This window comes from Polypterus senegalus, chromosome 11 (genome assembly GCF_016835505.1).
Source record: "Polypterus senegalus isolate Bchr_013 chromosome 11, ASM1683550v1, whole genome shotgun sequence".
Taxonomy (NCBI): Eukaryota; Metazoa; Chordata; class Cladistia; order Polypteriformes; family Polypteridae; genus Polypterus; species Polypterus senegalus.
The window spans coordinates 63,645,239-63,669,805 of NC_053164.1; the positions used below are offsets into that span (position 1 = coordinate 63,645,239).

The 24,567-nt window shown below is 44.6% G+C and overlaps 2 protein-coding genes across 2 annotated transcripts in view; both read right to left on the minus strand.

Annotated features, from left to right (window-relative positions):
• The window catches only part of nots (nothepsin), a 53,102-nt gene extending 49,063 nt beyond the window's left edge, over positions 1-4,039 (minus strand). The window contains exon 1 of the mRNA XM_039768835.1: positions 3,817-4,039. Coding sequence (XP_039624769.1) covers positions 3,817-3,872 — 56 coding nt within the window. The 5' untranslated portion in view covers positions 3,873-4,039. The remainder of the gene's footprint in view (positions 1-3,816) is intronic.
• A 10,830-nt stretch (positions 4,040-14,869) lies between these two features.
• Positions 14,870-19,417, minus strand: LOC120538560. The gene is made up of 4 exons (XM_039767956.1): positions 19,268-19,417; positions 18,908-18,969; positions 15,238-15,580; positions 14,870-15,066 (listed from the first exon to the last, which is right to left on the minus strand). The coding sequence occupies exons 1-4, from the start codon at positions 19,415-19,417 to the stop codon at positions 14,872-14,874; spliced, it is 750 nt and encodes a 249-aa protein (XP_039623890.1). The 3' UTR covers positions 14,870-14,871.
• Between the last annotated feature and the right edge of the window lie 5,150 nt (positions 19,418-24,567).

Here is a 24,567-nt window from a genome sequence, read left to right on the forward strand (position 1 = left end):
AATTCAGATGCCTCCAATTTCCAGTAAGGCTCTGCTGCACGATGACAATTAATAAGTCTCAGGGACACACCCTACAAAAGGTTGCCATTGATTTGAGACAACATTGCTTTTCTCCTGGACAAAAACTAGACGTTGCATTCTCAAGAGTAAGCTCAGCGCACAGCTTGGTCATATTACAACCGGAGTGCTGAACTGACAACGTGGTATACAAAGAGATCCTTAACAGGTAGTTATTGGGATATTTTCCCTCAGTTTAAAAAGGTTTTCTTTTCTTCTTAATAAAAATTTAAAAGCAGTACTTATAAACATCTGGCTTAGGATTTTGCTATATACAGTATATATATATATATGTAGATATGTATATATATGTGTATATATATATGTGGATATGTATATATATACATGTGTGTATATATGTAGAAATGTATATATATGTATATATGTGTCTGTGTGTATATATATATATGTGTGTGTATGTATGTATGTATATGTATGTGTATATATATGTAAATGTGTATATGTATATATATAGATATGTCTATGTGTAGATATGTGTATATGTAGATATGTTTATATGTGTGTATGTCTGTGTGTGTGTGTGTTTATATATATATTGTCACATACGTGTGCATTGGAGGCAGCTGAAGGGCTTAAAGAGGACTGATTATACATCTGCCCGGGCACGGGGTTATGGGTGGGGTACGCTAACGCTCTTTCTGAGTTCTCTACAGGTCTTTCCCAGGAAATCCCACCAGGAGCCGCCACCTCTGGCGGACACATCACTTCCGGTCCCGGCACCGAGGACGACATCACTTCCGCCCACCGTCCTATAAAGTCTCCTGCCTTTGCTCTGGGAGGCAGTTCTGTTTTGGACTCTGGCGTGTAAACTTGCCTTACATGAATCAATTGCTTTTGCAGCCAGGAAACCGCATTAAACGGGTGGCTACCCCAAACCTTGCCATGCCTCAAGTCTCTTCTTCTTACTATAAATATATATATATATATATGACAGCAACACTCATAACAGTGACAAAACAATTACTTTGACAATCATGTTACGCTATTTTTAAAATGTTTCCTTTTCTTTTTCATAACTTCTTTAACACACTACTTCTCCTCTAGGAAGCGCGGGTATTTTGCTAGTCTTATATATAAAAGTCTATGTATTAAAGTGTGTGTGTCTGTTTGTCTGTCCGGCCCGGAAGTGAAAGTTGGAATCGGGGTAAGGGCTCCACATCTGAGGAAACACAAGTGAGGCGAGCATGTCAGCAAAACAAAACCTCCGAAGAAAGATTCACTCGCTTTGCCGCTAATAGATAGATAGATAGATAGATAGATAGATAGATAGATAGATAGATAGATAGATAGATGTGAACGGCACTATATAATAGATAGATAGATAGATAGATAGATAGATAGATAGATAGATAGATAGATAGATAGATAGATAGATAGATAGAGTGAAAGGCACTGTATTATAGATAGATAGATAGATAGATAGATAGATAGATAGATAGATAGATAGATAGATAGATAGATAGATAGATAGATAGATAGATAGATAGATAGATAGATAGATAGATGTGAACGCACTATATAATAGATAGATAGATAGATAGATAGATAGATAGATAGATAGATAGATAGACAGATAGACAGATAGACAGATAGATAGGCACTCACCATATGATAGACACATAGTGATGCAGAAGGTCACTGATGTAGTTTGGCGTGAGGTTATTTAATGCTTTGTAGGTTATTAGTAGGATTTTATATTCGATTCTGTAAGACACAGGGAGCCAGCGAAGACAGAGCAGGATGGGTGTGATGTGCTCGCTGTTACTGGTTCGAGTCAGGACTCTTACAGCAGAGTTTTGAATAAGCTGGAGCTGTGATATAAGATTAGAAGGGACACCTGCCATAGTAGTAAATTACAATAATCGATGTGGGATGTGATAAAAGCAGGGACAAGTTTCTCAGCATTAGAAAAGGAGAGGAAGGAGCAAACATGGGATATGTTACAGAGATGAAAGTAAGAAAGGCAGGTTCCTACCTTGAAGCCACTACAGCTAGGATGGGCGGGCACCATTCCCCCCGCAACGTAAAGTGGGTTAAAATATGTGAATACATTGGATTGAATTTATAACAACAGCACATTTTACTAAAATACAAAGTGAGTGAAGTACCAAATGAAGTGCCATTGGACAGCTTGGGGAGCATCTCCAAATCCTTTAAAACAATGGAAGGCTGCAGTCACTTTTTAAATTAATAACCAATTACTGCTCTTCTTTGAACAAGTTTCCTTTGTGGGGTGGAAAGTAGGACTTTAGAGATCTTTAGATCTCATATTTTGGACAATCTAGGCAAACAGGATGGACAAGCTTGTTGGGCTGAATGTCCTGTTCTCCTCACAGTTGTCTTAATGTTAACAGCATGAATTGGCTTCTAAATAAGAAATTGATTGGAGTAAAAATTGTGTCCCTCTGAGAACTAAGATGGAGAGCCCAGAGAAAGCTGGTCATCTGCTGTCTCACGTTGTACTTCATCATCATGGCGATTTGCAGCCATCAGCTGTTCGCTGCTGGAAAAAAAGTTTTTTTTTTCCCAGCTTTGCTCACACGGAAAAAAATGTTTGGTCATCTGCATTCAAATTGTTCCAGGGAAAATTCTTACCTCGTCGTCCCACCTTGAATTTGACCTCCTCCATATCTCCAGTAAACCATTTTAAAACTTCTGTAGTCCACCTCCTGTCTATTCTTCTGGCTACATGCCCTGCCCAGTCCCACTTGCCTTTTATTAAAGGAGGCAATGATATCATTTACCTTGGTTTTTAACCCAATTCATCTATCTATCTATCTATCTATCTATCTATCTATCTATCTATCTATCTATCTATCTATCTATCTATTATATAGTGCCTTCCATATCTATCTATCTATCTATCTATCTATCTATCTAGTATATAGTGTATTTCATATCTTTCTTTCTTTTTTTCTTTCACCATAATTTCACCAAGCATGCATATCTCTATGGCTTGTCTGGTAGCCATTGTTCTGTTTTCTATGTATTGAGATTCCCCCTTTCTTGTCAATATGTCATAACAGGCAAAACACTTGGGCTAAAAGCCTTGCACATTAGATATGTTGACATTTGCTTTTAGAAATTCGATTTGACTTTCCAAATGAACTCTGTGCTATTTTTTTGTTCTCTTTTTATCTGACAGGGTTCTGTTTGAAGTTCTCAGCCGACTCAGGTAAATGTATTCTTCAACACAATCATTTCTCCATTGTATCTCATAAGGGTCTTTGTGTACAAATTACAAACTCTTCCTTGTACATCCTAATCAAAACGCAACACAAAATGCCAGACAGCACAACTCTCTAATGTTATGGTTACATGGGTATAACTGCCATCCTGTTCAGTTCCAAATAGACTGGCATAGCCCATCTCCTTGTCGAGATGAGGTGGAACACGTACTCCACTATCTGATGAGTTCAGCAGGTAATCAATACGACCCTCAGGCTGCAAAAAGCCATTATTAGCATGGGAGAAGAGACCGTGTTGTTAGGAATGTGTACATTATTACTATTACGATGTCAGTCATTGTTCTTTTTAGATAAGGTTCACGTCTGATGGATTCTCTGGTGCTGGAGACTGGTGATACCTCACACGTTTTTCACTGTACATGTAACAACTTAAACTAAACTAAATAATCTCTTTTGTACTGTTACTCCTGGAAAGATCAGAAGTGTGATAAGAGAAATAAGTGACAGTCATCTTATTCTTTCATTTAGCACAACAATATGAAGTACGCACCTGATTAAGCCAAGTGAGGGTCCCACACACAGCAGCAGTAGCAGGATGAGCTTCATGTCTGCCTCCCTCTCTCTCCGTCTCTCTTTCACACTCTTCTGTGTCTGGCTAGTTCTGTTTTGCTTCACTTTTGATGGCAGTCAGGTCACACTGTTCTTGCCAAGAGACGAGTATCTGAGGCTTTTCTGTGCTGGCTCAGGGACATGAACGTAAGGTGGGCTCTGCTCTGCTCCTGGCGTAGTCCCAGCACACCCATCCCACTCTTCCTGTCACCATTCTCTGCTTCTGCCCAGGTTGCCAGTTGTGAGATGACAGCTAAACTTGGACCAGCCCTCTACATACGTATTGTCCAGCAGTCTCAAAGGTGCTTACGTCCACATCAGGACTTCTGCTTATCGTTGAGTCTCACTGTAAGGAATCCGAGGATACGTTGCTTAATGTTTTCACATCATTTCTAATCAGGTTGACAAAGCCTATAAGGAATAAAAAGAGAAACAAACATAAAACACATTTATAGAGAGATTATTTTTAATGTAGCAAAAACCAGCATTGTTCTTATCACATTATAATTTCTGGCAGCCTCTCTTTTGACTCAATGACAACAGCATGAAGCTCGAGTCCAAGGTTTGGGGATTCTCCATAAAGAGTTGAGGTGAAGGCAGGCAGTGTGGCACAGCTCTTAAGGGTTCGGGCTTCAAACACAGAGACTGTTGCTTTAAATCTCAATATGGACATCATGTGACCCTGAGCCGGTGCTCCAATTGGGGGGAAAAGAAAGAAAAGAAAGATCCATCCATCCATCCATTATCCACCATTTGCTTATCCAAGGTCGGGTCACGGGGGCAGCAGCCTAAGCAGGGAATCCCAGTCTTCTCTCTCCCCAGCCACCTCAACCAGGTCCTCTGGGGAGACCCCGAGGTGTTCCCAGGCCAGCCGGGAGATATAATCCCTCCAGCGTGTCCTGGGTCTGCCCCGTGGCCTTCTCCCAGTGGGGCATGCCTGGAACACCCCACCAAGGAGGTGTCCAGAGGGCATCCTGACCAGATGCCTTAACCACCACAACTGACTCCTCTCAATGTGGAGGAGCAGCGACTCTACTCCAAGTCTCTCCCAGATAACTAAACTCCTCACCCTGTCTCTAAGGGAAAGACCACCACCCTGAGGAGAAAACTCATTTCGGCCACTTGTATCCGCGATCTTGCTCTTTCGGTGACTACCCAAAGCTCGTGGCCATAGGTGAGGGTAGGAACGTAGATCGACTGGTAAATTGACAGCCTCGCCTTTTGGCTCAGTTCTCTGTTCACCACGACGTGCTGTTGCAGAGAACACATTACTGTCGATGCTGCACCGATCTGTCTGTCAACCTCCCACTCCATTCTCCCCTCACTCGTGAACAAGACCCCAAGATACTTGAACTCCTCCACTTGAGGAAGTGATGTGTTCCCAACCCAGAGAGAGCATTCCACCCTTTTCCAGCTGGGAACCATGGCCTCGGATTTAGAGATGCTGACTCTCATCCCCGCCGCTTCACACTTGGTTGAGAACTGCTCCAGTGAGAGCTGGAGGTCACTGTCCGATGAAACCAACAGAACCACGTCATCCGCAAATAGCAGAGACGAGATTCTGAGGTCACCGAACCAGACCCCCTCCTCTCCTTGGCTGTGCCTAGAAATTCTATCCATAAAACTTACAAAGGGCAGCCCTGGCGGAATCCAACCTTAACAGGAAATGAGTCTGACTTATTACCGGCAATGCAGACCAAGCTCCTGCTCCTCCTGTACACGGACTGGATGGCTCGTAACAACGAGCCTTGTACCCCGTACTCTGGGAGCACACCCCACAGGTTGCTTCGAGGGACACAGTCGAATGCCTTCTCCAAACCCACAAAACACATGTGGACTGGTTGGACAAACTCCCTCCAGGATCCTGGCCAGGGTGTACTGTAGAGCTGGTCCAGTGTTCCACAGCTGGGACGGAATCCGCATTGTTCCTCTTGAATCCGAGATTCGACCATCGACCGAACTCTCTTCTCCAGCACCCCTGAATAGACCTTACGGGGGAGGCTGAGGAGTGCGATCCCCCCTATAGTTGGAGCACATCCTCCAGTCACCCTTCTTAAAAAGGGGGACCACCATCTCGGTTTGCCAATCCAGAGGCACTGGCCCCGATGTCCATGTGATGTTGCAGAGAACAAGAAAGAGACTTAACTAATTCTACTTGAAATATTATACGTTGTCACCTTGGGAAAAGACATCTGCCAAAATATTAAATGGAAATGAAACAAGTGGACGATTAATAATACCCAAGAAGAGTCATTGGAGCTCTGTGGATTTCAATTTTGCACTCGTATAAATAGCGCGCTTATAGGATATCATTATCCTTTTTTTTCATTTCTACTTATTGCAATCATCACTACATTACATTGCTTGCTTCTTAGGGTCTCTCAGGAGAAATGTGGGAAGGCTGGTTGTTTTGCAGGGACTACTAAAAGAGGGGAGGGAAAATTCTAGTTAGTTGTTAATTGATTTATCTGTCCATCCATCATCCAACCCGCTATATCCTAACTACAGGGTCACAGGGGTCTGCTGGAGCCAATCCCAGCCAACACAGGGCACAAGGCAGGAACAAACCCCGGACAGGGCGCCAGCCCACCGCAGGGCACACACACACCCACACATATTAGGGACAATTTAGGATCGCCAATGCACCTAACCTGCATGTCTTTGGACTGTGGGAGGAAACCCACGCAGACACGGGAAGTGAACCCGGGTCTCCTAACTGCGAGGCAGCAGCGCTACCCACTGCGTCACCGTGCCACCCAGATTGATTTATTGGACCAAAAAATACTTTAAAGTTGCAAAAAGTGTTTCCACACACAGAATCTGAGAGCCACCGGACTCGGGGCCCACTGGAGCGGCACAACTACTGCCCTGGCATATTTGAATTGCAGCCCTCTGTCACCTTACACACTCGACTGTGAAATCGCATCCTTGGAAGATTGTATTTAATACAAATAAATATTGATTTGTGCACCTGTGGTTATTTTGTCACGGTTGTGGCACTGAATTGGCACTATATCCGAGCATCCATTTCCCAGTGTGGTTCCCAGCGTTTAACGTGGCACATCTGGAGTAGGGCTGCATGGTATACCACTACTTACTTTTATTCTCTGTTAATTAGTGTTCCCTAATTCTATTTTCTTATTTATTTTGCCTTTTTTTTCTCTTTCTTCATCATGTAAAACACTTTGAGCTCCATTGTCTGTATGAAAATGAGCTCTAGAAATAAATGTTGCTGTTGTTGTACTGAAAAAAAAACCCAAAAAAACAAATTTTAAATCCGTACTATAGCGACATTTTGTTCATTTCAGGACCTTAAGGAATTGGTAGTTTTCAAGAACATCACACTCAGTTATTAATGTGAATGAATGCAACCCCCAAAAACCACTAATACCCGTGGAAAAATATTCAAATTGCATCAAGCTCATTTTACCAATTTAAAGACCCCTTTCCCTTTATTGACCCTTGGAAGTTTGGGCTACCAATCCCTATGTGCGTCTTTTTTGGATTCACAAATTAGGGATGAGCATCAACCAGTGCTCACGTGTAGTTTCCCTATATCTTACAACTTCTTCTCTGTACGTGTGTGAGTTCGTAATCATGCCACGTCGGCCTCATGGGTAGGTAATCCTGTGAATTTTCCGATTACCATCTATGTCTTTAGAGTCCTGGTGCCTCCTGTCTTGCTATATGGTTACGAGACAACGAGACATGGCCGCTCTCCAGTGACCTGAGACGAAGACTGGACTCCTTCATGTGTCTCTCTTTGGAGAATCCTTGGGTCCTGCTGGTTTGCATTTGTGTCATGGAGTCTCGAATGAGGCACATGACCTGCATTGTGAGGGAGCGTCAGTTACGCCACTACGGCCATGTGGCGCGTTTCCCCGAGGGTGATCCAGCTCGTAAGATCCTCATTGTTGGGGACCCGAGTGACTGGAACAGGCCAAGGGGTCGCCCACATAACACCTGCCTGGGGCAGATAGAGGGTCATTTCTGGAGGGTAGGACTGTCTGCCTGGGGGGTTGCCAACCAGAATTCTGAGCTGTTTCATCATGTGGTGGGTGCGGCAACACGCTGCACCAGTGCATGCTCCCCAACTTGACCTGACCTAAATGAAAAAGTAATGAGCAAAAGTAATGAAGATAAAAGATTCTTCTCCCTCTTTCTACAAACATAGTTCATGAACGATGGGACAGAAAATAATCAAAAAGTGAAAAATCAAGTAAAAAGCAACGACGAGGAACTAAGATCATGATAAGCCACAGATGAGCTCCACCAATTAAATAGTCCAAGAACCGGCCAAAAAATGACCCCTGGCAGTTTGGGCTACAGCTTCACTTGGATGACCTTCATCATTAACCGATCCCCTTGTGCGTCTTTTTTGGATTCACAAATTACAGATGATGGAAAGTCATACATTGAGCATCAACCACTGCTCACATGTAGCTTATCTTCTCTGTACGTGTGCAAGTTTGTAACCATGCGGCATCAACCTCATGGGTAAGCAATCCTGTGAATTTTCTGATTACCATCTATGTCTTTAGGGTCCGGGGGCTTCCTGTCTTGCTATATGGTTGTGAGACATGGACGCTCTCCAGTGACCTGAGACGAAGACTGGACTCCTTCATGTACGTCTCTTCGGAGAATCCTTGGGTCCTGCTGGTTTGACTTTGTGTTGCTCATGGAGTCCCGAATGAGGCACATGACCTGCATTGTGAAGGAGAATCAGTTACGGCACTACGGCCATGTGGCGCGATTACCAGAGGGTGATCAGGCTCACAAGATCCTCATTGTTGGGGACCCGAGTGGCTGGAGCAGGCCAAGGGGTCGCCCACGTAACACCTGGCTGCGGCCGATGGAGGGTCATTTCCAGAGAGTTGGACTGGGCCGCGTGTCTACCTGGCGGGTTGCCAACCGTGTGGTGGGTGCGCCAAAGCACTGTACCAGTGCATGCTCCCCAACTTGACCTGACCTGACCTAAAGGAAAAAGTAATGAGCAAAAGTAATGAAGATAAAAGATTCTTCTCCCTCTTTCTACTCACAGAGTTCATGAACGATGGAACAGAAAATAATCAAGAAGTGAAAATTCAAGTACAACGGCAACAGCGAGGAACTATGAACACCATAAACCACAGATGAACTCCACCATTGAATAGTCCAAGAACTGGTCAAAAGATGACCCCTGGAAGTTTGGGCTACCAATCCCTATGTGCGTCTTTTTTGGATTCGCAAATTACGGATGACGGAAAGTCAGACACTGAGCATCAACCACTGCTCACGTACAGCTTCCCTATATCTTAGATCATCTTCTCTGTATGTGTGTGAGCCTGTAACCTTGTGGTATCGACTTCATGGCTAAGTAATCCTGCAAACTTTCTCATTACCATCTCTGTTCATCTACCATAAATTATACTTCACGCATGTATGCTGGCAGCTTGCTTAAACAAAGGGCTCTGTGCTTTTCTCTCCTCCGACAGTGATGGACACCCACCTTGGAGTCAGGCCAGTTTGAATCTAATGGTGCATTTGGGGATCATTGTGGACCCTCTTTGGAGTGCGACAAAATGAGTAAGTGCCTTTACCACCATAACTATTTATATTTTGCTGATGAAGTATAAAATACTAATCATCACATCTCCATATTCAGCACTTCACCATTCTTCCCTTTCTCATATGCTGTACTGCTCCCTGGATAGCCTCTCCTAGTTCAGAATTCCAGAAAGTGATGAGGTGGCTCCTTTGATGTTGGATCATGAGGTCACCTTTGATGTTGGATCATGAGGTAATTCCATTGGTACTGCACTCTACATTGGAAGCTCCTCAAAATGGGGACATTAGCTCTCTACAAAATCCTCTAGCGGCATCCAGCAGGGTTGGCCAACATGACGTCTATTCCCAGGTTTTCTGTGGCCGTGCCCATGGGCGATCCAGTAAAGGCGCATAGGGGGTGTCCCACCCAGGAAAGGGAACACCAGCCAACTCGGTAGTAATGCCCATCCACTCTATGGCGATTCTGGACAGGTAAGCGGGTACATGCAGTCCATCCCGGCCCGCTATCACAAACACCTCAACACTTGGTCACCCTGGTGACACCTCCGGATGTAAAATCCACATTATATACTGAATGGCGGTGGCCATTAAGTTCCTGGGCAGTTGGGCGCACGCCTGGCTGATGTTGCTGCACTATTAAGATGTCTTGTTATTTTTATTACTCTTGCATCACTCCTCCCTACCCCCAGTGAAATCGGCATGTGCCTGTGACACATGTCCTCAGGACCACGGGCCATGGTGACCTCCTGGCAGCCGGCTTTGTCAAACAAGCCAGTAGATCATTTACTCGCTGATGTCATCGGCTCTCTGTAAGAGACTTTTTGTTCTCTGTACTAACATGACAGACTTTTAGGGTGTCATGTCACCACCAGATGTGCACCCCACTTAAGGACAGAGCTGCAGTTGAAGCTGAACGTCGTCGCGATATTTTATGTGGCAAACAACAAGAGGTTAGGAAAGACAGCCAGGGGGACAGTGGCCTGCTAAAAAGTTATGAGAAATGAAACATGAGAGGGACTGTCACTAAGGCAAATCAAAGATAAAATGCTAAAACGTAGACGGCCCCGAAACGTCAAGGAGGTCTGAATACCCCAAAAATACGAGTGGAAGAATAAATGCAGGATTCCCCATCCCCCCACACCCCCCAGCCCTCCCTAGCGAGCTCTTAATCCTGATGGAATTCCTTTGGCAGCTCGGATTTCTCTCTGGTCGTTCCCACTGTTACAGGGTAGACTCCCACCCTGCCTGCTTCTCTCTGTTGAAACCTTGAGGGCAACGTGGGCCTCATGCTCCAGCCCCGCCAGCCCCCCTATGGATTGTTAGGCTGCTCAAAAGTCACATTAACCCTTACTGTTCCTGAAGGTGCTTCATTGGAATTAAAGGCACCGGTGACAGTGGCTCAGCGCTGTAACAGGAGGCCATATAAGGGGGTCCGTGTCTGCTCAAACCTGCAGTTGAAACCTTCCAGGCCTGAGTTTCTGCTACAGTTTGAGCCCAAAGCTTTACACAGCTCCATAGTGTGGGATGAGAGGGGCAGCAGGATAACACAGGGGTGGGTGACACAAAGCCACCTTGGGTGGCGTCGGGGTGTGGGGGGGGGACTGAGTGGATTTGTCTTTTGGGGGACTTGAGCCACTCCTAGAAATGTCAAAGCCACAACATATCCCCACATCGCCAAAAAGAATAAATAAATAAAACACTTAAGTATAATATTGTCAGATTACCACAAGTACAATTACACACGTTCTTCACACCTGTCAGGTGAAAATTGTTATGTTTAAGTTCAGGTTCAAGGAATCATTCTTGTCACATATGTGGTGTGCAGTTAATGAAACAGGATTAGCAAGTAGAGCAGAGAGAGGAATAGATAAATGTGAAGGACTCTACATAATAGCCAGATAGATTATACAACCTGCTATATACAAGTCAGAGAGAGAGATGGAGAGGCATTACATAAAGTAGATCGAGATCTGCAGTGCCAGGATTAGTGAATAAAGCAAACTTAGATGGACGGATAGGTAGATGTAAGAGTTACAGGATAGTTAGCTACAGTAGATAGATGGGCATCAATGGAGAAAAGGACGGGTAAAGAAAAATATAAACGAGACTCAATTCAGTTTATTTTTGTGTAGTGCTCATCACTAATCAATAGATGTTAAAGGCATTATGTAACAGATAAATATGAAAGGCACTATATATGGAAAAGAGACGGCAAAAGCACTCTAGAAATTAGATGAGAGATATAAAAGGTGATAGATAGATAGATAGATAGATAGATAGATAGATAGATAGATAGATAGATATGAAAGGCACTATATAAAAGATAGATGGATAGATGTGAAAGGCACTATATAATAATAGATAAATAGATAGATAGATATGAAAGGCACTATATAAAAAATAGATACAGTAGATGTGAAAGGCACTATATAATAATACTGTAGATAGATTGTTAGATATGAAAGGTACTATATAATAGATAGATAGATAGATAGATAGATAGATAGATATGAAAGGTACTATATAATTGATATACTGTATATAGATATATGAAAGTCACTATATTATAATAGATAGATAGATAGATATGAAAGGCACTTTATAGCATAAATAGATAGATATGAAAGGCACTTTATAGCATAAATAGATAGATATGAAACACATGAAAGGCATTCGATGATATGTGGATATCAACATCATTACAGAGATATATAGGAAAGGCATTATAAACTGTTAAAAATAATTACAGGAACCCTTTTCAATCCAAGCATAGCATCAATTCAGTGACACTTGTGGGCTGTTGATCTTCTCAGTTAAGTAGCAGAGTGGCTGTTCATCAGTTTCAGCTGCTTTGGTGCATTAGAGGGGCAACAATGAGATGACCCCCAAGACAGGAATGTATGGGTTAACAGGTCGAGGGAAGCCACTGACATTTTTCCCTCCTCATCTGTTTTGTCAGTTGTTTTGCATCTGGCTACAGTCTATGTCACTACTGGTACCATGAGGCCATACCTGGACCCTACAGAGCTGGCACAGGTAGTCCAACTTCTCCAGGATGGCACATCAATGCCACGTGTCATTGCCAGAAGGTTTGCTGTGTCTCCTAGCACAGTGTCCCGGGCATGGAGGAGATTCCAAGGGACAGACAGGCAGTTACTCTAGGAGAGCTGGATAGGACCCCTTGTAGAAGGTCCTTAAGCCTTCAGCAGGACCCACCGGTATATGCTCCTTTGTGCAAGGAGGAACAGGATGAGCACTGGCAGAGCCTACAAAATGACCTCCAGCAGGCAGCCAGGCCACTGGTGTGAATGTCTCTGAGCAAACAATAAGAAACAGACTTATGAGGGTGGCCTGAGGGCCCGACATCCTCTAGTGGGCACCGTGGAGCTCAATTGGTATGTCCACCACTGGCAGGTGCCCTGTGCTTTTCACAGATGAGAGCAGGTTCACCCTGAGCACATGTAACAGACGTGAAAGGGTCTGGAGAAGCTGTGGAGAACGTTATGCTGCCTGGGACATTGTTCAGCATGACTGGTTTGGTGGTGGGTCAGTGATGGTATATCTGGGGAGGTATATCCATGGAGACCTAAATCCAATAGAACACATCTGAGACATTATGTTTCAGTTGGTGTTTCAGTTGGTGAAGAAAGATTCATGGATCTTGACTTGGTGACGATGCTGTGATCTTCATGGAGTCAATGGAGGCTCCGATCGGGGTGCTCGAGAGACTAAGTGAGGGGTCTGAGTTTCTCGGCTTGTGAGGGTCCTGATAAAAACTAAAATCCAGGCCTTTAATGACCTCTTGGGCACGGCCATCAGCAGTGTGTCTGTTTGCGGAGAGAGTGTCAACTTTGTCGAGAGGTTTACTTACCTCAGCAGTGACATTCATGTCTCTGGTGACTCTCCCTGTGACGTCAGCAGACGGATTGGGAGAGAATGGGGGGTCATGAGGTCGCTGGAAAGGGGTGTGTGATGCTCAAGATATCTATGCAAAAGGACGAAAGTCCAAGTCTTTAGAGTCCTGGTGCTCCCTGTCTTGCTATATGGTTGCGAGACATGGACACTATCCAGTGACCGGAGATGAAGACTGGACTCCTTTTGTACTGTGTCTCTGTGGAAAGTCCTTGGGTACCATTGGTTTGATTTCGTGTCGAATGAGTGGTTGTTCACTAAGTCAGAGTGAGATTACCAGCATTGTGAGGGATTGTCAGTTATGGCACTATAGCCATGTGGTGCGATTCCCCGAGGGTGATCCAGCTCGCAAAATCCTCATTTTGGAGGATCGAGTGTCTAGACCAGACCAAGGGGATGTCCACGTAAAACCTGGCAGCAGCAGCTAGACGGTCAGTTCCGGACAGTGGGACTGGACCGTGTGTCTGATTGGGTGATACCAACCAAGATTCTGAGCTGTTTCATCATGCGGTGGGTGTGGCAATGCGCTGTACCAGTACATTTTCCCCAACCTGACCTAATCTGAATGTAATGTCATTAAATGTTAATTAAATATTACATCTAGAAAGTGAAAAGGCCACCTTTGAATAGACAATGGGATCTCTGAAAATAAAACTTATTAATACATGAATGGCCCTTTGTCATCAAAACTGATGTTTAGGCTGCCTGGACATTCAGACTCTTTTGAGACTTACTCTTGTGGAGATCCTGGAGAAGGACAGCAGAACCCATGGGCCTGCCATTCATATTACTTTACAGAGTAATACTGGAGGCTACTCTAAGGTGGACCCAGAAGTAAAAAAACAATTGGGGTTACATTAGGGAAGAAGTTGAGTTGAGAGTGTTAGGCAGAGATCAAGAATTGGGACAGGATGGAAGAGGAAAGGATCCAAGCACTGGCTGTGGTACTGCTGGAAGGTTGGCGTGTTTAATCCTTCTTTATTGAGATGAACAGTGACATCATTGTCACAAAGAAAGCCACATAGCAGTGTGCTATTGATGGTCTAACGTAACTTTTTGATTAAGGATTTGGTGTTGAGCCAAGAATTAAGCCTGGACCAGACTGATGATGGTCAATGGAGGAGCCCATTGCGATAAATGTTAGCTTAACATAAAAAGTCCATTAAATTTACACTGAAGCTGACAACTAATCCTATTGCACAGACAAAAATCGACCAGGCAGAACCATTAGAACAGCCTACTGCAGTTGTCATCATGTGTGTTTTCGAGGGATAGGACAATGGGGAGGCAATTAAGGAGGAGATCAGCATTTCCCACTAATGTTCCATCAGAGTTTCTGTAGACCAACCTGATCAAAGTGGTAGCCGTCTGCGTGGTTCTCAACTGGCTGGAATATCCAACACTCCTCCTGGATATTCATGGAGAGGATCTCTCTTTCAAGTTGATGGCAACTCAGAAGCACATGAAGAGACTTTTAGGACTCCATCTGGAAAATGTGACAAAACTGTTTTTCCTCAAAGGCCCTGTTTGTTCAGTTCTAATTGGCCAGGCGTGGTGTGGACAGCAGTCTCTTGGCCTCCATTTCACTTTCTTCTGCCTGTCCAGTCTTCTTTCTTTTAAATGCTCTAATCATGCAGAAACCTAACATAACCATGAGCGGCAGCACCAAGGCTACAGCAAAGACAGCCTTCCCCTCTAGAATGTCCTTTTTCTTTGGAATCTCTTCTTTGACCTGAAAGGAGAAAAAAAATATAAACAATGACTTCCTACTCCTCAGTTGGGGAATATCAACACCATTTGCATATCCTTAACAAGAAGAGTCAAGAGCCATTTGAGATGCGAGATACAGGAAAATGACTAAGAAGAAGAAGCAAGCTAGGATTCACATCTTCATCTTCCTCACCTCAACATCTGGGGGTGCAGACTCAATTTTCATGGACTTTCCTGTGTCATTTTGCACCTGAGAGATGAGCTCTTTGGCTTTATTCAAAGCCTCCAAGCAGGAGTCGTAGTCGCCTTCTTCCATACAGTCATCAACAACGAGCCGTAGGATTGACCTGGTCGCGCTCCCGTTGACCACGCCTGGCTTGACTTCCTTAAGAAGCTGGTTTATAACGCCCCCGACAAGCGCATTCTCAAGTTCAAATGCTTCTGCTTCTGACCCCAGCTTTTCCTTGTCACTCTCGTGCTTACTGTTAATGCTCTGGTCACCAAGCAGAGAACTGAGCAGCTGGAGAGGCAGAGCCCTGCAAGGAAACGAAAAGTAGATGAGGCCAACAAGAGAAAGCATGACGTGCATTGCTCTATGCCTGCTTACACGTAGACTAGCAGGGCCGGCCTGACACTCTGCATTTCTATTAGTCCTCATTGTGATGTCACCTGGTAGAGTTCATATTGAGGGAGTGCAGGGGGGGACTCGGTAACCTCACAGAGACTTGGACATTGTCACTAGGAACATATTTTAATCTTATCATTTGGTGGAGATCCACCTTCCAAACGATTCCAGTTATAGTGGTGGTTCACATGCAGGATCGAGGAAATGGAGCTCCTGCTACAACACAGTTTGATATTAATAATAAATGAGGGGGCTTCGCTTGCCAACCCCCACGGCCTGTGCTACGTGCCAGCCACTTCATGTCTCTGCTGCTCACGTATGTGGATTTCACTTTCACCAAACAACCAATCTTTTAATTCTCGTGGATACGTCTCTTCACTGGGGAGAAACACTACTTTTCCCTGATGGCAACACGAATTAGACGATCTACAAGTCTCTGACTTAAAGTTTAAATCTGAACAATATATTCAATCTCTTTTCGCTGCTCCGTTATTTCACCGAGTAATAGTTTCCGTTTCTTTGCGCTAATGCGATCTTTACTATCAGTTTTTTTGAGACTGTCGAATGTTCGTACTTTCATTATCTCTAACCTGCTCTGCATGTGTATCGCGCCAATGGTTTTGAATTCTTTACGACATTCTACTTTGTCACCTACTCTTTGTCTTTTATTTCCGGCCCCATGCGTGGTTAAGTCTCGTCTCACGGGATGTGAAAGTGTCTCTCTGAAAAAGTCTCGTCTCGTCCCAGGATTTTTTGATTATAATTGAGAGATTCTTTTGCTTGCACATAAGAGGGTGGAATGTCAGTGTCTGATCCACGTGGTTGATATACCCGTTGTGTTATTGTAGGCTACCACAGCTCAGGGCTTAGTGGCTTCCATATTGTCCCTAACGTGAACATTAACAGTATTTTGTAGACTAACATCTATCTTGTCCTTGCACTTAATTGCAATCATTTTGCCTTTTTGCCACGCAGCTGTTGTCTCAGCACAGTGATACATTACAAGACCAAAATCACCAGGCCTGTCACGGCTTTTTGATTTTGCAGTGCCTTGTGCATCAGTTTGACTATCTTGTGTCAATGTCTGATGACCAATTCACATCGTTGTCATCAATTCGAACAATGGTTCAGTTTCAATTTGTTCTAAAAGTGGCCTATCTATCTATCTATCTATCTATCTATCTATCTATCTATCTATCTATCTATCTATCTATCTATCTATCTATCTATCTTTATGACTTTGCATTTGCCGTTGTGTTTTTGGTTGAAGGCTCTGCTATAATATAAATTTAAAGTGGCTGAACACATTGAAGTAAGTATTCATTCTTTTTTGCAACTTGATGTTATTTCATCCACTAGGTGGTGGCAAAATGATTGATGTGATGAGAAAGGACATGCAGGTGCTGGGTGTTAAAGAACAAGATGCAGAGGACAGAAAGATATGGAAGAAGATGATCCACTGTGGCGACCACTAACAGGAGCAGCCAAAGGAAGAAGAAGAAGAAGAAGAAGACAGGTATCAGCAGGAGTGAAAGGGAAGGTCTACAGGACGGTAGTGAGACCAGCTATGGTATATGGGTTGGAGTTGGTGGCACAGGAGACACAGCTGGAGGTGGCAGAGTTAAAGATTCTAAGATTTGCATTGTGTGTGACAAAGATGGATAGGATTAGAAACGAGGACATTAGAGGGTCAGCTCAAGTTGGGTGACAAAGTCAGAGAGGCGAGATTGCGTTAGTTTAGACATGTGCAGTGGAGAGATGCTGGGTATATTGGGAGAAGGATGCTAAGGATAGAGCTGCCAGGGAAGAGGGAAAGAGGAAGGCCTAAGAGAAGGTTTATGGATGTGGTAAAAGAGAGGACATTCAGGTAATGGGTGTAACAGAACAAGATGATGAGGACAGAAAGATATGGAAGAAGATGATCCGCTGTGACAACCACTAACAGTAGCAGCCAAAGGAAGAAGAAGAAGAAGAAGAAGAAGAAGAAGAAGAAGACAGGTATCAGCAAGAGTGAAAGAGAAGGTCTACTGGATGGTTTAGTGAGACCAGTTATGTTATATGGGTTGGAGACGGTGTTTCCTTTAGGGGGCGATATAGCTCCCTAATTGGAATAAGTTCTTTTATAATTGCGGCATTTTAAGTAACCGAAAAATATAGAGATATGATATTAAAAGGCGATATCCCTCCCATACGGCGGTAAAAATCACATAAGAGAAAATAACTTAGCTTTCTTTACTGACAATTTACACAGCATTACAAACGGAGGAAGCCATAGCAGACAATACCAAGGTGGGATCTTGTATACAGTCTGCCATTTTCCATCGCTGCTCTGAAAGGATTTTCGGGACGAATGACAATATCACTCATTTGTCTTTCGGCCTTGAAGCGTTTGGCTGCTGTCCACGTGTTTATATGCTGTTTTCTCAACGTGTAGGCCCATTCCTTGGTTTCCAAGCAAGGAAAGGAAAGGATTCAATTTCATCTCTAACATACAGGAATAGTACAATGCCTGTTTTCGCAGTAGTCCCCTTTACTCTTCAAATGCCAGACTAGCAGTTTCTAAATGCTGACAGCCCCTGTGTGCTAACTTTGCCCTGCACATGTGAGTGAATTTATAAAATAATTTCTGGTACAGAACACAGTGACATTAAACTTACATTGTTGTTACAGACGGTGGCAAAGGAGACAGAGCTGGAAGTGGCAGAGTTAAAGATGCTAAGATTTGCATTGGGGGTGACGAGGATGGACAGGATTAGAAATGAGGACATTAGAAGGTCAGCTCAAGTTGGACAGTTTGGAGGCAAAGTCAGAGAGGTGGGATTGCGTTGGTTTGGACATGTGCAGAGGAGAGATGCTGGGTATGTTGGGAGAAGGATGTTAAAGATAGAGCTACCAGGGAAGAGGAGAAGAGGAAGGCCTAAGAGAAGGTTTATGGATGTGGTGAGGGAGGACATGCAGGTGATGGGTGTGACAGAACAAGATGATGAGGACAGAAAGATGATCTGCTGTGGCGACCCCTAATGGGAGGAGCCAAAAGAAGATGATTCAGCTGACATTTTTTCATTGCTAATACTCCTAATCTAACACATTGGCCAAAGAAGTGCATCTCCATCTCACGTCATGTGAGATTTACTGGAGGCCATCTCCTTCCTTGGCCGCCCTGAAAATGCGATTGCTGCTCCTACTGTTCTCATGTTCTCATGTTCTCATGTTAACATGTTCTCCTCACACTGCTCACTTTGGGTCACTGTGAGCCAACACCATCCTGGATCCTTCCTGAGATGTCTGGTGGCCGTGTACCTGGGCCAAATAGAGGAGAGCAGGCCTCATAAGTTTAACTCACCTTCTGCATTAACTACTTCTAAGGTGATGGCTCCACCACTTCTGACTTCTGCCTTCTCTCCCATTGCCTACCCACCAGCCCCATCTCAAAATGTTCACGCTTCTGGGCAGTGTCACACGCGCACGTTTAGGAGACAATCAACAAGCCCAGAGATGAGTGAAATCCAGCAAGACATAAGGTTTGTGTAGGATACTAATGCCTCTCTCTTTCTATCTTCAGATCCAAGGAAGTAAAATAATAAGACATCACGCTTACCTTCTCCATATCCAGGCTCCCAAAATGGCTACTCCACCCAAGAAGATACCACTTCCGGTCCCGGTACAAAGACGCCAGCCCCTGTTTCCCTTCGATGGTTTCACATACGTCCCTCTGCTGTGACGCCGTGTCTGGTCCAATCGTTTCCATGTTTTGATCCCTCAGACAAAAGTCTAATCATTTTTGTTTGCGTCTGGAAGACATTATACGGGGCTACCACCCCAACCCTTTTTGAGTACTTTGTCTGCTTATTACAGCCGTTAGAACCTAATTGCAAAAAAAGAAAACTGAAGAAGGCCTGTACCAGAAGGGGACTTTGTGCTCAGGTAGCTGACACATTCGTGGGCCGCTCATTGAACTTTATATTTGCTGCAGGCTCGAATCTGGGCATCAGAAAAAAAATGGGGGCCCTGCCAAGGCATCCGACACAACCTGGCAATGAGTTGTTGGCAGATGGGAAGCAGAATGTTTGTGATAAGGATCGGACGTCTTGGTTTTCTGTTCTTGTGTTTCAGCCAGGGTTCCCCTCCCAGCTGGGGTTCACTTTTTCAATTTCTTCACTGTTTTGTTCATTTTTTAATGTTAACATTAACATTCATGTGGTTTCTTTATGTTTATACGTCTTATTCCTTTTCTTTTGTAGGGTGGGACCATCTGCCCATCACCACAAGGAAGTGCCCTCAGTCCTATAAAGGCTTAGGAGTATCCACACCTCCTTGAGGTTCATTGAATGAGACAACGTTGGTGAGTTTTGCTGGATTTCCTTTTATCACTGGACGCCTTTGCTTTGTTTTGGCAACCATTGTTTGTGTCGTATTTTGGGACATTGTTTGCCGTTGGATCGCCTTTTCAGGTGACTCCTTTTGCCTTGTTTACTCTTGTGACTATTATAGAACTTCCATCCCATCCATTATCCCACCCGCTATATCCTAACTACAGGGTCACGGGTGTCTGCTGGAGCCAATCCAGCCCACACAGGGTGCAAGTCAGGAAACAAACCCCAGGCAGGGTGCCAGCCCACCACAGGGCATTATAGAACATTGTTTTGTAAAATAAATCTTTTCATCTCTAAAGATTCTTTGTTTCCCTTTTCCGCACTAGCCGGGGTTTTTATTTTACCCCTGTAACCACCAGGGGGTGCCACCCAAGCTCCAAACCTCAGACACATTAATACCCAACTCGATTCTGGGGTTAAATCAAAGATATTTATTAAACTAAAGTCCCTTTCTGATAATCACCCTTGCCAAGATCAGACTCAATACAATCACATCAATTAAATTCTTCCACCTTCCTTTCTCCAAGAGTGTCACCCGTAGCCTCCCGACTCTAAATTAGTTTAACTGAGGCAGCTGCTTCCTTTTAAACTACACCCAGGAACTGCTTCCAGTCACCTGTCCAAGTTGTCCGGAGTATTTACAGGTTATGCAGAAACCAGGGCAGTCTTCCTCCATCATCGCCCACTGGTGGTCCCCAAAAACCCCAACAGGGCTGTGTTTCCAGACTCCAACTCCCATGCCGCCCTGTGGGTGTCTTAAACTGGTCCGCCCTTGAGAAACACGGCCACCTGTCATGTGGGGAAAATGAAGTGCTTCTTCCATTATGGCCTCCTGGCCAAGCGTGAATCCCTCCTTTATCCTGGCAAGGATGCCTGTTGGTCCTCTCTGGCACCTACACTCCGCCTCAAGTGAACATTTTTAGGACGCTTTCTGTTTAGGAACTCTTCAGTTCTCAACAATTGCACACCACCTAAGACTAGGATTACATTGTCCCCAGTGGAGAGATCCCAGAAGCACCTGAAGGTGCCTAACGTCAGCTACCAAAGCGGACCCTTTGTGGATAATCAATCAGCAATGGATCACTTTACAGGGACACTATGGAGCTTCCATCTCGCCATTATCTTTGTGTGACCAGAATTGTGCAGGTGTTTGTAGGTGACATATAGACGATATTAATGTGCATGAATTGTAACCACATGGGGGCGCTCCGTAGCATAACCTGTTCACAGAACGAAAGTAGCACAATCCAAGCAAGTGGTAAGAATGCAATTTTATTAACAAAAATAAACACACAAAGGAGGGGATAAAGGAAAGAGTGAACACAATACATAAGGAGAGAGACGACTACACCCACCTGGGCTCGCCTTTCCAAGACTATCTACCCAGATATTCAGAATGATTTCTCTCCTTCCTACCTTCCGATTGTCTTCTTCCACTATAAACTACCACCCTCTTCCTCATTCCAGATTGGGCCCCTGCCTCAGCTCCTCAGGATTTGGAGCCCTTTATAAGGCTTGACCCAGGTGGACCTCTGATACACTCCAGCCTACTGAGAAACGCTTCTGGGTCACCTCCACTCCCACAGGGACTCTGGCAAACACTTCTTCTTCTTCTTCTTCTTCTTCTTCTGTCGGCTGCTCATGTTAGGGGTTGCCACAGAGGATCATTTTCTTCCATCTCTTCCTGTCCTCGTCATCTTGTTCTCTTACACCCGTCACCTGCATGTCCTCTCTTACCAAATCCATAAACCTTCTCTTAGACCTTCTTCTTCTCCTCTTGCCTGTCAGCTCTATCCTTATCATCCTTCTCTCAATGTACCCCTCATCTCTCCTCTGCACATGTCCAAACCAACACAATCTCGCCTCCCTGACTTTGCCTCCCAAACCGTCCAACTTGAGCTGACCCTCTAATGTCCTCATTTCTAATCCTGTCCATCCTCGTCACACCCAATGCAAATCTCAGCATCTTTAACTCTGCCACTTCCAGCTCTGTCTCCTGTGCCACTGTCTCCAGCCCATATAACATAGCTGGTCTCACTACCGTCCTGTAGACCTTCACTGTCACTCTTGATGATACCCGTCTGTCACCAATCACTCCTGACACTCTTCTCCACCCACTCCACCCTGCCTGCACTCTCTTCTTCACCTCTCTTCCACAATCCCCGCTACTCTGTACTGTTGATCCCAAGTATTTAAACTCCTCCACCTTCGCCAACTCTACTCCCTCATCCTCACCATTCACTGCATCCCCCAAATGTCTTTGCAGGACTTTTAAGTATTGCAACAGAAAAAGGCCGTTGCCCACTAGTGGCCCGGGACATTGTAACACCCGTACAGGCCCGAGGATTCAGGGGAGCAGCCGATACATAGCTCCAGGGCCTATGAAGCTCAAGGGGGCCCATGAAGCCCAATGCCTCCCATCATTTAAATTATAACTTGAACATTTACTTAATTCATTCATTTCATTTTTATTGTATTTTTTAAAATTTTGCAATTCTGTTTCAAAATTAAAACGATCCCTGGGTATCCTTCATAAATGGTGAAGTGTATCCCAATATCCAGGCTAAATTGTCCACCACGGCCTGGTCATTCTGGCCCCCTAGTACTACTGTTGGAAGCAGCAGACCTGATCTTGCTCTCTCTTGATGTATTTTTGTAAAGCAGCACAAGAGACTGCAGGAAAAGCAGCTATGGTACCATAAGGGGAAGACGAAGTGTGTCATCTGGAGAGACGATGGCATATTCATCAGCTTATTCCTTCATGAACCTTTGATATCCAATTCAGGGGTTGGAGCTTAACCCAGAGTCCAACAGATTGCCCACCCATGCATGTTTGCTGACTCACACACGTAACCCAATTAATGTGAGAGCACCGAGGCAGAAAACCCACACACAAATCCAAGGAGACTCCACAGTAACCTGCTGCAAGTTCCAACCCCAGCACGCTGGACCAATGGGATAGTGGAAATTGCAATTAAAAATAAAGAGTGGTTGGCATCTTTTCAAAGCTAAAATTATAAGAATTGAAGAAATGATTCGAAATGGTGAATTTATTACAGAACACACATCAGGAAGGGGAGATTACAGGGCAATGCAATGCAACAAAGGCTCCCTGCTGCCATCATGGCCCTGCTTAGTCCCCAACAGTGTAGTGAAGGTGGCTTCCCATCTCCCATCCCAAAGCTTCCATAAAGCACCCCCTACCCTCGTCTCACATCCCATTCCTCGGTGTCTCTCTTCGAGCTTCCAGCTGTGATTCACCTCTTTCCTCTGCACTCAATGGTATCCTGGCCAATAAATCTCATCCCAGAATTCTTTTCCAATCAGAGTACTGGGTCATCAAGTCAAGAGCATCTACTAGGAGGACCTGCCGTCCCCTACACCTGAGCCTTCGTTACATTTCCCCCTGTTTAAGACAGCTCTCTTGGGTCGACAGATCCCAAACTTAGCCTCCTGTTCCTATTTGTAGATTGCAAAGGACGTCGATGGTGTCTTAACTTTAAAATAAGCCTCTAGTGTCCAGGGGCCTCTTGTATAAATGGTGCGTATGCTCATTTTCATGCTCAGTTCGAGCTTGGAGTATAAAAAAGTAAACTTGGCATAAAGCTGCACATATTTTCATGGCAGTCTCGTACCATGCGTACACACGTATGTTTCCTTTTGGTTTTGCAAACGGGCGGTAAAGAGCGTCAAAGTAGTGGTGCTTTCTTTTGTAGATTCACATCCATGCCGTGGGCTTTATCAAATACACCAAAATTAATTGCATATCGTTTACAAATTTAAGGCACTTGATTGTCATTAGCAGTGGTAGCGCTGCTGCTCGCAGTTAGGAGACCCGGGATCGCTTCCCGGGTCCTCCCTGTGTGGAGTTTGCATGTTCTCCCCGTGTCTGCGTGGGTTTCCTCCGGGAGCTCCGGTTTCCTCCCACAGTCCAAAGACATGCAGGCTAGGTGAATTGGCGATTCTAAATTGGCCCTAGTGTGTGCTTGGTGTGTTTGTATCTGTCCTGCGGTGGGTTGGCACCCTGCTGGGATTGGTTCCTGCCTGGTGCCCTGTGTTGGCTGGGATTGGCTCCAGCAGACCCCCGTGACCCTGTGTTCGGATTCAGCAGGTTGAAAAATGGATGGATGGATGCATGATTATCATTATTCTATTCAGTATAATGGTGCACGGAACGGCCAAACTATTTCAAATACCATAGGTGCTTTAGCGTTGTTACTCTTGGTGCACCACTCTTGAGTATTTTAACCTGTTTGTTTAATTTGTGTGTGGTATCATAGCTGCACAGGTTGTGTCGAGAGCGTACAGGATTATCGGGGAGCAGCTTCCAGCCCTTAAATTGTTTAGCACATGCTAACTCGGGAAAGCCAGCAGAATCTGCATGGATTCCACTCAGCCAGGCTCACAGTCTATTTGAACTTCTAGCATTCAGCAAACACTTCAGAGGCTTTCCTGCATTGACCTTGCGTTTCAGAAACAGTTTTATCCTAAGAGCTCTGAACGCACTCAATTAGTCCATTAAGTG